The sequence below is a fragment of the Hyaloscypha bicolor genome (genome assembly GCF_002865645.1).
Source record: "Hyaloscypha bicolor E unplaced genomic scaffold K444scaffold_10, whole genome shotgun sequence".
NCBI lineage: Eukaryota > Fungi > Ascomycota > Leotiomycetes > Helotiales > Hyaloscyphaceae > Hyaloscypha > Hyaloscypha bicolor.
Window position 1 is genome coordinate 4,440,603 of NW_020194512.1, and position 14,261 is coordinate 4,454,863.

At 39.0% G+C, this 14,261-nt stretch overlaps 3 protein-coding genes across 3 annotated transcripts; 1 reads left to right on the forward strand and 2 right to left on the reverse strand.

The window, feature by feature from the left end:
• Positions 1 to 1,919: 1,919 nt before the first annotated feature.
• K444DRAFT_579458 (HET-domain-containing protein) lies at positions 1,920 to 2,369 on the reverse strand (the record flags this gene model as incomplete). The annotated part of the gene is made up of 2 exons (XM_024877664.1): positions 1,920 to 2,162; positions 2,238 to 2,369. Coding segments are annotated over 2 exons (375 nt in total), but the record flags the coding sequence as incomplete, so codon positions are not given.
• Positions 2,370 to 2,578: 209 nt separating this feature from the next.
• K444DRAFT_500304 (uncharacterized protein) lies at positions 2,579 to 3,244 on the forward strand (the record flags this gene model as incomplete). The annotated part of the gene is made up of 2 exons (XM_024873336.1): positions 2,579 to 2,813; positions 2,952 to 3,244. Coding segments are annotated over 2 exons (528 nt in total), but the record flags the coding sequence as incomplete, so codon positions are not given.
• An 8,185-nt stretch (positions 3,245 to 11,429) lies between these two features.
• On the reverse strand, positions 11,430 to 13,589 carry K444DRAFT_658677 (HET-domain-containing protein; the record flags this gene model as incomplete). The annotated part of the gene is made up of 1 exon (XM_024886288.1): positions 11,430 to 13,589. Exon 1 carries the CDS (start codon positions 13,512 to 13,514, stop codon positions 11,430 to 11,432), a length of 2,085 nt encoding a protein of 694 aa, XP_024744620.1. The 5' UTR covers positions 13,515 to 13,589.
• Between the last annotated feature and the right edge of the window lie 672 nt (positions 13,590 to 14,261).

The window sequence follows — 14,261 nt, forward strand, 5'->3', positions numbered from 1 at the left end:
TTAAAAGTTAAGTAAATATATACTATTCGCGGCGTTTGTACTAAATATTTCTATTAAAAGTTATTATTTTGTAGTCAAGAAACAATACTAGAGTAAGACCTACCACAAGGAGCGAATTAATAATTTTACAGAGCAGGTAGTTACCATGCAATTGAGATCTCTTTCCAATCCAGCCTCTAGACAAGATACACAGGCTGCTTGTTCGCAGAATACTCTGCCATGGCTTCGCCATCCATGACCCCTTCGAGATAGCAGTCACCAATCAGCGTATGGCAAGGCTGCATTCCAACACCGGGAACATCCCTCAACCCGACTGGTCTCAGCACGAACGGCGTCTTCCCGCCGGCAAGAATGAAGATCTCGTCCGGAGTAGAAGTAGGAATTGCCATCACGGCCATCTTGGGTGCGACCCCTATCCGGTCCTTCGCACTCACGATGAATCTCTTATCCCGCGTAGTTGCCGAGATGGCATAGTTTATGGCACCGACCGATTCTCTGATGATGTTTTGGAGCTCCGTGTCAACTTCAGCGTCGATCGTTGTTCGGAGGTGGCTGAGTCCATAAACCGCACACCACTGATTGAAAACTGCCTCATCTGATTCAGTAACTCGCCGAAGTTCTGAAAGTACAGGTACACCCCCATCGGCGAGGTTCACTTCCCCCCCGAGGATAGAGTCCCCACATATCGTCCGCCAGAAGGATCTCTTCCAGCTATCGTTCGCTTTGCCGCACTCTTCTTCGGCAACTTCGTGCCACCAGCTCAGCGTCTCCATTCTGTCTTGGTGTTTGCTATCAATCACCATCGCAGAGGACCTCTTGAGCACATCAACGCGGTAGCCTTCCAGCACAAGAATTGTATCGGCAGCAACCTTTAAGGTGGCCGTCACGCCCGCACAAGCATTGTACAAGCGCATCTGCTTCGTGTAATGGTCCAGTGTGCCGAGGTGCATCGCCTTCTGAGCAAAGTCGGGGATCCACGACGGCAAAGGAGTGTTGGTTGACACTGGGGTCTCAAGCTGGCAGAGCACGTCGAGAGTGCCGCTGACCTCGATGGCCTTTATAATACCTTGGCGGAAGGCATCTATTGGTTTGAAGTTCTTCTCGTAGTGAGGCTCGAGGGGTGGCTGTCCATTCCAGCTGGTCACTAGAGGTATCAGTGCGTACAACTTATCCCGTAGATCGGTGGCCTGGCGGTATCGGAACTGACGGACCAGATCTCCTAGTAGGATCTTCTCTCCACGTCTTCTCTGATCTCGAATGGCTTGAAGCTCGAGAATCGTCTCAACTTGGTAGTTGAGCATATCGTATATCTCGGGAGTCGTGTGAATCCCGGCACAACAGGAGGACCTGTGATGTTGGAAGTTGGCTATGGCATCGAGGAACATGGCCCACGGCGCCATCACTGGCCCATATATTACGGTGCAGTCGTCTGGAAGCACGCACTCTTGTACCGTCCAGATGCGGCCCCACCAGTCCCGATTGCAGATCCAGTGGGTTGCTCGTCTGCCAAATGTACGGTAGGTCTCCTGGCCTTCCTCCTCCTGCTGCAAATAAGGAATGTCTTTCAGATGATGATCCGCAGATAGGAGGCGGAGGAGGCAGAAGGCGTGGAATACGGCGTCATCTTCCATACTAGCCGCCGTTGACAAGTTCAACGTTATAATATCCGAGTCATCGTTGTACCACGCACAAGGCGCGGTCTTCGTGATACGGAACGTATCTGTTGAACTGTAGTCTAGGGCTGGCAGTGGAGGAACAGACCACGATTCCCACGTATCAAAATCAGGATCCGATGGGTCCAGGTTGGTCATCATGTCCTTGGATAGTTTTGCAATTAGATCGTCCGCGTCCTTGAGCACCCGGTCCACTGCGAGGCTCTGCTCTGGGCTGACGGTCCGCACTGGGATCTGAGGCTCTTCGCCAAGCCAGAGCAGGCCCTTGGTCGTCTTGCTATAGATTTCGCTCATCATGGCCACCTGGGAGGACTTCTCGGATGTGTCATCTTGATTGATACATATGGCGTCGACCCACAGCAATCGACTCTGATGCTGTAGCCTCAGTCGCTTCAGAGCCGCGTGGAGGTTTTGCGTGATGGCGAATGTCACGCCATCGAGAGTAATGTTGGGTTTGTTGCCCGTTGATCCCCAGACATATGAGAGAGCCTCGAGAGCGAGTCAGAACCTGAAGGATGAAGGCGGTAAACTTGAAAAGGAATTGCACAGGTCGGATGAACATACTTCATAGATGGATCCGCCGTGCAAAGATTCCGTGCTGAGAGACGCCTCGATGGGATCGTTGTCACAACCGGGCATCAGCGTCAACAACCTGACTTCCTTGGCCGCTGCTGATAATGTGGAGTAGGGGTACATGGTTTCTCTCTGTTTCAAGTACGAAGGTGCATGGCTAAAGGGTGCTGAGACTCGAGGAAGGAATGTAGTGCTATTGATGTGAGTGGGGCTATTAATGTTTGCATTGGATATCCCCGTGTTGCTAAAAATAGACTTATTGCTTTTTCTTTCTCTTGGTGTTGCGCGAACACTTGCCCAAAACCATCATGAAGAGCTCAGAGAAGCCATAAATCGCCATCATCGGCGAAGGCCTTGCTGGGTTGACCTTGTCTATTCGGCTCACTCGCCATGGTATTCCTCACAAAATATATAAGTCGGTACCAGTCTTTCCTGAGATAGGTACTGGGATTGCGCTGGGACCGAATGGCATTACGGCACTGGAGCTTATCGATCCCCTAATAAAAGACTGCTTGAAGAAATGTATCACTTACAATAAGGGAGTTAACGAGGAAGGCGAAGGGGTGGGTTAAGTAGAATAGATGAATGTCAGAGTTAGAAGTGAGGATAAGTGAGTACCCACTGTTTTTTATAGCTTGCCACAGCATTTCCACAACGATATTCTCAAACAAACCCAGCTTATAACAGTTCTTTCTCAACTCATAGCATTTTTTCGTGTCTCTGAATGTGTACAAGATACTGACAACATCGAAACAAAATTCAATACCTTGATAACGATAGTCTGTCACACTGGGTCTCCCAAACCTGATCGAGCATATTTCCATCCTACAAGATTTCTCGATAAACTCATCAAGCTTATTCCGCCATCCACTGTCTCCTTCGGAAAATCTCCGATGTCAATTTCGGAGAATTTATTAAAAAGTAACCTCTTTCTCAACTTTTCAAATAGCTCTAAAGCTATAACATGTGCCGTTATAGCCTGCAATAGTATAAAATCGGTTATCTATACAAGTTTCGTTCTCGCCGCCGTCTCAAACTGTTCGATCCTCTACCCTATTTCTGCCAATGAATTTGCGTACCATAGTATATTTCCTCGTACTTAGTTCTTGGAAATAACTCAAGGCGCAATGGGCCCAGATAAAGGCACTATTTTCTATAGCCATAATAGCTATATTGTAATATATCTAGTTAAGAAGGAAAATTTGATAAATATTATTACTGTCAAATACGTTCCTACTCTAAAGTAAAACGATAGATATTAGAGCATTCGGACGGACTTAAACTAGATCCAACTAGTCACCGCTAAAACTATACTCTCTGACTTTGCGGATTGGGGCGGGCCTATAAAAAAGCTATTATCGCAGATTCAACGTCCAGAGCGCTGGGCGCTATATAATCACTTAATATCCACTAGACATATTGGAGACCATATTGCGCTAATGGAAGACGCTGCTTACGCTTCAACTCTTCAACTCTTCACTAAGGCCACGGCGCTAGAATGTCTTTTGAGGACTCACTTATCCTTAGTAATCTCCTTGGGCAGGTTCTAACTGAACACCAAACGCCTTCACCTGATTTAAATGCGAAGCTAAAGGCCTGCCGCTATACCTATAATTAGGTCAGAAGGCCACGAATATAGAAAGTCGCAAGTACGAGCAGAGGGATGTAGAGATTATTGAGTTTGCCATAGTAGGCATGGGAAGTGACCTGGCTAAGATTAAGGAGAATCTCGATTCTCGAATGAGTTGGATCTGGGACGTGGACTTGTTAGGAGAGGTCGAGAGAGGCATTGCGATTGCCAGAGGGGAGTTAATGAAATAAACTCTTTAATAGAGGCGACGGAGTTCAGTTTTCCGAGGATTTGATTCAAAAGGAGGATGTTTACTCAATAAGACAACTTATCCTGATGATGTAGTCTGTTCATCAATAACATCATTACACTCTAATGAATATTTTCGGACTGCTAAGCTCTTTTAGATGACATGAATAGTTTCCATCAGTTGAGTCCGAACCGAAAGTGCCTCACCGTGCATAGTGCCATGTACATACGCTTCTCCTATCAATTTCTAACGCGTCTCACTAGTCTCAAGTTGAGTATTGACAATCGCGCCAGCGGCCTTTCGTCCATGCCCTTGTCTCTTTGCTTCTGATGGACCTCGAGACAGCGCTCTGCCTCCTTGGACTAACGGAGCGTCGACAGACTCTGTTTTTTTGACCTCTTTTCGAAAAATGTAAGGCACATAGGAGCCTTTCACAAGCATAATTCTGTCTCTTACTTGTCCACCTTCTGGCCCAAGACACAAGTATCCTTTTTTCGTAAGAAAGATGCGTTTTCTTTCTGAATTCTTGTCAAGGCTCAACTTGAAAGGCTCAAACCTTCTCATATAGGCACCTGCGGTAGTATGCTGACCACTTTCAATATTTCCGGTATTAGTAAAGTACGAGATATATTCGATTCCGCTATCATCGTCCCTTAAGTGACCTGGATCAAAAACTACAGAAGGTTGACTGGATCGAAGAGAAAAGATTTTGTATTGCAACTGTAATGTCAAGGTTAATCAGTACCTCGCTCGCTATAACCTGACGAATATCTTTACGGTTCGAGCGGTCCCCAGATGAGAGGATGTCTTGGACCAAGAAGGGGTTATTAACTGAAGCTATAAGGACGTCTGAAATTGTGCCGAGGAAAAGACATCCCCTACTGCAGTGCGTTGCGCAGGTCTCGGAAATCTGAGCTTTCAGTCTAGCAGCACCTTCTAGAGATACGTTATACCCTTGTATTCTTTTGTAATTTTCCCTCACAAATTTTGATTTTTGGCGGTGGTCGTATGTATGCAACAGAGGAATTAACAGGCAAGTGAATCAGCCAAGGAAGCTTGACGAAAGGAATCCTGGAGCCGGCTGTTCGAGGCCATGAAGATCAGTAATGAGCGTACGCCAGAGTGCTGTCATGGTTGACTCCCCAGAAGGATTATAATGCATTCCTAGTGCGGAGAGGATATGAAGCACGCCGCCGGATTGGCGTAAGATAAGGCTTCCTAGCCCAGTTGAAAGCTCTATGGGGGTTTCGCCAACAACAGATATCTCATCCCATTGAATCTCTTTAAGGTCTAATAGTCGGACTTAACGTCGCGCTAAAGGGGCCCTACCCTTTAGTCGGGGAAAGCGAAGTGTCCCGCACCGATCGCAAAAATTTCTAATTTATATGGAATACCCATAGTAAAAATTAATTAATTTGATCACTACTAGCCCAAATTACCCTGAAAATCTGTCAAATTCGATAGCAATGGCTCGCCTAAGCAACCTCCCCAAGAATACGCTTCTCCGTAATATGCCAGAGAAGAATAAGCTCCGTAAGGCTATTTAGTGCCTCAAGGCTAATCCAGAAGAAACTCCTGCGACTGCAGTACGTACATATTACGTACGAAATGAAGATATAGTAAGGAAAGCGTGGTAGAGAGAGAGGAAGAAGATAGGGATAGTAAGAGTATAAAAGAGGGGGCAGAACAAGATCCTCTGTTCTAATTAATACGAGGCATCAATTTAGTATATAGTATCGCATGCGATTAATAGAGGAAAGGGAGCCACGAAGCAAATAATATATAACTATATAATATAAATATAAACAGAGGATAATAAAACGGCTCTATCTTAGAAGTAGTTCTCTTAATAGCTAAAGAATACTTCAGAACTTCATATAATTAAGACAAAGCCTATTACGAGCCACCGTATTAATTTCTATACCGAATAGAGCCTATATGACTGGTTTGAAACTGAATATCGTCCGGTATTAGAGGAAACTGGAATATGCTATAGGAATCAGATATATAATATAGACGAGAAAGGAGTACGAATTTATATACCTATAGAAGAGGAAGTAGTTATTCTAATTAGAATTAAGGAAATATGTATAGGAATACCAGAAAATTGCATGTTTCTTATAATAATTAAGTATATATCTGTAGATAGTAACGAGCCCGGTTACTATATATCTGTGGATTTTAGCGACTTTTTCAGGCCTCGTTAAAACAAAATCGACAACTTTAATCAAGCTATATTAAAAAACTATAAACTCTGACCTTTAAAGCTTAGAGTATATTAATAATAGAAAGGTAAATATTACTTTGAGAAAGAGTTTTAAAGATTCTCTTACTAATTTAAAAAGTTTGGATTTTGCTTTAGTGGTCTTTTGGTCGCTAAAGGCCCTGTAATACACAGACATATAATTACCAGGCTCGTAAGGCAATTTCTCTAGTAGTAATTATTCTTGAAGTTATAATTATAGTTTCTTAGTTCCACGAAAATATAACCGGCTATAAGATTATTATAGTCTTTCCTATAGGATATATAAACGAGGGTATTTATATAGTTTAGTTAGATTATTTTATTAAGTATAATAATTATAGTTCTAATAAGAAATAGTATATTCTCTTAATTAATAAAGTAGCTTATTACTAAATAAATGATTTTATCTTAAAAGCTATATTTAATAAGATATAAATCGTCTAATTTCCCTCTTACTAAATCTACTTACTTTAATTATATAATATTAGTATTTTTAGGGAATAGAAATACTATTAATAGATTAATATTATAAATGCGATTCGCTTATATAAGCCGGAATATAATATCTAGTACTTCTTTTATAATCTTCCTGGAATAAGAGAGAAAATATTTACTATTTATATAATTAAATACGCCTTTTAGAATACTGGAATTTGGCCTATTAGTTTTAAAGTAATATAGAGAAAGCTTAAGAAATATAGTAAAAAGAGAAGGAAAGATACTAGCCTTTAATTCCTGGAGTTTGAATCTAAATCAGAAACTAAATCAGATACAGAAAACATATAATTTACTATATCTGCTCCTGCTCTTGCTTCTATTTACGAATATTAATTAATTATTTTTCTAAAACCTTCTTCTTTATATAATAAATGCGTTCTATAGCTCGATAATCTCAATAATAAGATTCTGGATACTTTAAGCTTCTTCTCTTATAAAAAGTATTTAGTTATAATTAAGGCTACTAAGAACTACCTAATACTTGGAAGTTTATAAGAGCTAGATACCCAGAATACTTGCAAGATATAGGTTAAATATTATAAGGCTAAGCTAAATATACGGCTTAGTTTCCAAAGAAAGGAATAGTTAAATATATCTAATACTCTAGAAAAGAAAAAGATTAAAGTAAGGAATATAGTAGAGGAGAAGCTAAAGAAGGCTAAAAGATAGCTTGTAAAGGCTAAATTAGCTAAAAAGAAAGCTCTTAAAAGAGTAGGAATTGCCGTATAAGTGGCAGAGAGAGAGAGGAAAAAGAAAGTAAGAGATCTAGAGGTATAAGTAAAGAAGCAAGTTCTTGGAACTAATATAATTATTCCTTCCGAGCTTCTAATACTAATTTGCGATCTCCAAAACGAACCTATAGAAAGCAAGCTTGAAGCTATTCGAATTAAATACTAATTACTTTATAATAAGGTAGCTAAAGAGCAAGTTAAATTCGATTATATATAGGCCAAAGATCCTATAATCTTTACTAATATCCCTATTAATCCTGTAATACTCGTATCTAAATAAGCTTACCGGGCAAAGGGGAACCCTCTTAGTTAATTATATATATAGGCAATATTAGAAGAGTCTAGGGAATTAGATAAGGAGGTAGAGGAGGCACGAGAGGGTATAAATAGTAGGGTTAGTAGGAAGGAGGTGGTTCTGTATTCTTTACTACCTAGATTAGTAATATTAACTGATTTAATAGCTCAAAATGCAGATTTTATAGTATTAGAGTAATAAGAGATTATATCCTTAATTGCGTATTAATTTAAGGGTTATTTGGTAGTGTGGTGCAATTCAAGTATCTGTAATTGCATAGTAATTTTGGTATAGTACGGGACACTTCGCTTTCCCCGACTAAAGAGTAGGGCCCCTTTAGTATAACGTTAAGTCCGACTATTAATACTATACCGTTCATTGTATAGCTGACTAGATCATTTCTATTAAAGGTCCGAAATACGTCCCCACCAATAGTCTAAAGTAGAGCCGGTTTTAGTCTTTTCGCAAAATCCGTACCTATAAGGGAAATTGTCTGCAATTAAACCGAGCTTTAGTTACTGAGTGCTCGATAAGAGACAAGAGACGAAGTCTCAACCGCTCTTTTTAAAGACATTGGGCACAATCTTGGTAGACCTAGTCAATAAATTTAGAGTAGTCTGCCTTTAGTAAGCTCGTAGCTAAAGCATCCCCGTCCCTTGTACTATATCTCTAGACCAGAGAAAACCCGGTAAATACAATGTCTCTTTTGTCCGTCGCCTCGCGACCTCGAGCGGCAGTAATATAATCTTTAACGGGCTAATAAAGTCTACTCCAAATTGACCTCGGGTTTTTAAAAGTCTTAAAAATAAATTTTATATTAATTATATAATAAAATTTTAAAATTTTATTAAAATTATATTAATTATTAAAAGCTTGTTTTTTAATTAAAAATATAATTCTCTTAATATTTTACTTATATAAGTTTTATATAGGTTAATTAAAAAATTTAAAATAAATCTTATATTAATTATATAAATAAAAACTCAAAAAATAAAATCTTAAAATTATATATATTATATATAAGTTAATTAAAAGTATAAAAATAAATTTTATATTAATTTTATAATTAAAAATCTTTATTTTTTATTTTTTATTAAAAACTTATTCTCTTAAAATATAAAATAATTAACTTAATTTTAACTTATATAGGTATTATATAAGTTAATTATAAGTTTTAAAATAAATATTTTTTCTATATAATATAAAGTAATTTCTTTTGCTTTTAAGTTATAAAGGCCTTATATAAATTAATTAAAAGATTTAACCTAAATCTTATATTACTTATATAATTAAAAATTATATTTATTATTAAAAAATTTATATTTCTATAAAATAAATAAATTCTTTTACTTTATAACTTTTATATATCTTATATAATATCTTTAAGTTCTTCTCTCTTATTAGAGTCGCAAGAGGTATAATATTAGTAATAACTTGCAGCTGCTTGAATTAATAAAAGAGGATATTATTTAAGTAATAAGATATAAAGCTATTTAGAAGAAAGATACTCGAGGATATTAAATAAGCGGCGTTATAACTCGATACTAATGAGTTTGAAAACAAGAAAATATAATGTAATTATTGAGATCTAAGAGTAATAGCTATAGTATCTTAATATAATATACCGGGCTTATCTAGTTAATTATATTCTGAGGTTTGAGGTTTGAGAGCCACGGGATTAATAAACCAATTAGTAATATACTACATATCTAGCTGGATTACTAAAGCATTATTATTATTAAAAAGAGTTAGTTTCACTAACAAGAATTACAGGTTTAAGTAGGTTAAAGAAACGTTTAATTATCTAGAAGTTTAAAGATAGAGTATGGTTTCAAGGTTATCTTTAATTATACTAACTCGTAATTTCTTGCAAGAAACGCTGGTTAGAACTGTACTTTTTGATAATAGAACGCATAGTAGAGCAGCTTCTTTACACACTTCCATGCTCCCTATCACCTCCAAATTTGCCAATGTCCTACTGTCTCTTTACGCTAACGCTGAAATAATTTTGACTCGGGCGCGCGCCATTAACATGGACATTCAACTTCCCCATCCCCAAGGTCGCCCTCTCGAAATGCCCCGCATGGTCCTCGCTATCAAACGAAAATGTGAAACTGTGAGTGACAATTGTATAATGCCCATTCTTGAGTCCGGATGAGTGTGGGAGATACACTCATGTCTTATGGTACCGTCCTATGCGCGAATTGTGACATCGTTCGTAGAAGAGATTGCTTTGTATTCGTCGGAGAAGGTTAAAACGGATTGCACGTCCTCTTTGAGGACAAGAAAACCACTTATTGGCGTTGGGTTGGGCGGAAGAGGAGGCATTTTCTGAATAGTTAGACTGCATCCGAGATGGGGTAAGAAGAAGCACTTACGATCTGTTTCTAGTGAGTTTTGTTTGAAGTTGACTTCGTGAATCAAATTTGCTACCTGATCTAAAATTAAAGGAATTTGGAGTTTTCTTTAAATCCGAGTTTCTTTTAAGTTTCTAAAAGTAGTATGTTGGGTTCGGGTGAGACGACTATTATAAGATTTCAGAATTATATAATAAATCAAGTATTACTATAGTAGAACCCTATAATATATTATATATAAATTAAATAGCTTACTTTTTTAAGCCTTTTAAATTACTTATCTTTTATATCTCTTTCTATTATTTCCTCCCCAAATACTTATTACAGGCCCTTAAATAACTTTATTCTAAAACCTTGTTTATATTTCTAAACTAGGAAATATTAGATGCCTTTAAGAGTTTCTATTAACTAAAGACCCTAAAGTTAGCTAGTACTTAAATAGTATTATTTTGGGGCCTATAATAAGTATTTAGGAAAGAGAAATAAGGGAATAGAAAGAGTAATATTTATAATAGATTATTTTCTCTTTATATACTCGAAATATAACTTTTATTAAAATTTTCTTTAATAATATAGAATTTAAAAAATATCTAATAAATATTTATATAAAATAAGATTCCTATAAAACGAAATGTTATTTCTATATTTTCCGATTAAAACCTTTAAAATTTTAATATAAAATAGTTTTTAATTTCATTTTTCGCGTTTTAATCTAATTTATTACTTTTCTTCTCTTATAAATATATTATTATTTATATATAACTTGTAATAAAGTAAATTAATTATACTTTAAACTTGTTTATTATTAGAATAGTTTCCGACTACTTTTTTTATCTTACTGTTTTATTATATCTTAATAATAACTTATTTTATTTAAACTTATAAATTACTTAGATTAGTTACTCTAATTAATACAAGAGTTATTCTTTTAATTTTTGCTTAAAGTCAAATCTATTATAAGAAAGAATTATAAGAATAATAGAAAATTCTAGTTCATTTACCAAGCCTGATACAAAAATCACTAATTATTAAATGGCTTAGTTGCGAGGTCCAAATGCCATCCTCTTCCGGTCGTTAATCACGTGCAAATTTAATTACTAATCTCTAAACAATTGCGGGCTGGCGGGAGCCAAAAAAAAGCGTTATAACTTTTGCTTCTTGGTAGCCATTTTTATTATACTTTCTGAAAAGGCGAAAGCTAGAGACCTCTCTGGAATGCCTGGAAATATATAACAATCTAATAAAGATCCAACATCTCTGCTTGAAAGTACCCATTTGCCAAGTCATCCATTGCCTCCCCTTCCATAAATCCATGCACGTATGCTTCGCCGACCACTTCATACCTTTTGTCTGCGATTGGGCGTAGGACCATGGGAGTAGTGCATCCGAATAGAACTGCAATGATATCGTCTTTCTTTGAGGTGTTTGGCGCCAATCCCAAGTATCCATTCCCAGTGACTAAGAATTTGCGACCAGCCATCAAGACACTAACTCGATGCATTATCTCTTGGACTAATTTATGAGAAGGAGGTTCTCCCGAAGTTTCAAAAAGAGGGAAAAAGTCTTCGAAGCGACGTCCTCCTACTTTAAGATGGCTATTATACTTGCGGAAGCTCTCAAAATGAACGCATTGAGCTGTCAAAGTATTCCGTCCAAAGGAAAAGATAGGGATGTCGAGAACAGCCGCGCAATTATTGAGGGATAAATCGCCAGCAGCGCTTCGACCAGCAACCAGGGTGTGCCAAAAGGCAGTTCTCAATTCCTCTTCATCTTGGTAAGGGTTAAGACCTAAGGATTGAGTTGGCTGAACCAAATGTCGCCCGTCCTTGAACGCAAAGTCGTCATCGATATCACACTCCACGACCTTCAAGGATGACAGTATGGACAAAAAGCTTGGAAAGTCGAATCCGAGACTATCTACAGCATCAATAACGACACCCCTGACATGTAAACAATTGGAATCGTCAAAACGAATATCCATTTCAGAATATCGGCTTGCATGATAGGGAACCACGTTGTAAAAATCGAAATTGCGCTTGACTTCATCCCGAAAATCCGGCAACCACGAGGGCCAATTCGCGAGACGCCTTACTTGACAGCTTTGCGACTCACGGAGAATTTCGAGATTGAGCGTTCCTGAAATACATGCTTTCATGAAGTCTATGTAGACCTCTTTCACGGGCAAGCTGTAGTTGGGATTGATCTCACTACCAACCTTTGGCGGCAATAGACTGAGTATCCCGTAAATCTTGTCCTTAGGATCGGTTTGCTGTGCTTGTCGAACAGCATCGAACAGTCCTTTTCGGATATTTTCAGTGCTGTGCAGTGGTATCAATCGAGTTTGAATATGTTGAATTGAGAGATCCACAATATGCATAAGATCAGCTGGGCGAAGAGAGTTCGCGATTACACCTCTGCCTCCTGGATTCTCCGAGTTCACTGTCCTGTATATAGAGAGCAAAGCGCCGACGGCGTTAGCGAAGCTTGACCACTTCATGGCATAGTTGCCACAAACAATCGTCAAGGTTAAATTGCTCCATGCAATCTCTTGGATAACCCATAGGCGATTCCAATAGGGACGATCCAGTAAGGCTCTTATAGCATCCAAAGGTTCTTCTTCCAACGTGAGTCCCTCTAAAATCTTGCCACTATCTGCCATGTATGAGTCGTCCCCATTACATATTGAATGCAGCTTGGCCAATGCCATGTTGCTATCGTTGCTCTCGAGTCCTATCCACGCCAGTGTGGTGAAAGCTTGATAATATATGGCCGCCATCCGTTTGACCTGCTCGTTTTTCTCAACTATATTGTTTTGATTAATGCAAATTGCATCAATCCATATCCCACAGGAAGAATTGGCAAGGGTGTGGCTGTAAATTGTTTCGAGGAAATCGTGCAAATTTTTGGTGACCCGTACCTCATGCCCATTTACGATGATTTGGCGCGAATCCTCAGAGTCCCCCCAACAATATGACAAAGCGAAATAGTCCCCCCATTTCCACCGGTGCCACCCATGAAGTGAACTTAGAGCAACTAGTGAAACATAAACAAAGGAGAGCGGAGGACATGTGCCGGCTTTGCCCTCATCGAATGGAGTTGTTATACCCTCTCTCGCGCAAGCCTCCACAAAGTTTTCAGGCCAGGATGTCCCTCGATTGATTGAATTAGATTTGTATTCTTCGGAATAGTCATCCAATGATACGTGCTCGAGGATGCAATGTATCATATCTCGTGGTTGGTTAACAAGGCTGCGTGACTTCGGTGGCAAGATCTTTAAGAGCCTGATCTCGTTCTTAGCGGTGTCAAGTGGGCGATACTCCATCTCATAACCGATAAGGCTGTGGCGCCGAGTAATGAAGGTAATAGTTATTAGAGAAACAAGAGTGACGATTCAAGGATAGTTGATATCAGCGAGATGTTTTTGATGAAGGCGCGACTGGTGGGACGGATCGAAGGAGCTGGCGGTTGTCAACCCTAATTGATAGGCTCTCAAACCTCAACCCTGTTAGTGCGTGGCTGAGGCGCAGGTGACACAAGTTGTCAATATATTTTCATTTTTATTAAAATATCTTTTATTTATTACTTTTATATTAAAATATAACGTAATTAATATCTTATTAAAAACTCTTATTAAAAACTTACTCCTGATTAAGCCTTCTTAGGCTCTAAGATAAGAAGGTTAAGAGTAAGAAGGATCGATCCTTAAGAAGGACGGGAGTACCGAGGTCGAGAGTTTTGAAACACTGTAGCTCGTGAGTCGATGGGGTATCCCAGCCTCATCGAACACGTCTTCTCGGCTACGTGTGCGCGTCTTACCCATAGAGTGTGGTTGCACAACACGATAAGAAAGTGGTGGTGGCCGAGCCCCTTATTCGTTGCTCCGGGTTAGCACAAGATGATAGAAATTAATACAGCCTATCAAGTTGGTTCACAACCACATCACGGGAGCATCCTCCCGATCCCCTGGCTATGACCCTCTGTTGTGTATCCAACCATATTTGTTCCTTCGCACCCTTGACCAATGACTGATCCTCACCGCCCAAGTTTTATTTAGGATTATTTCTGGACG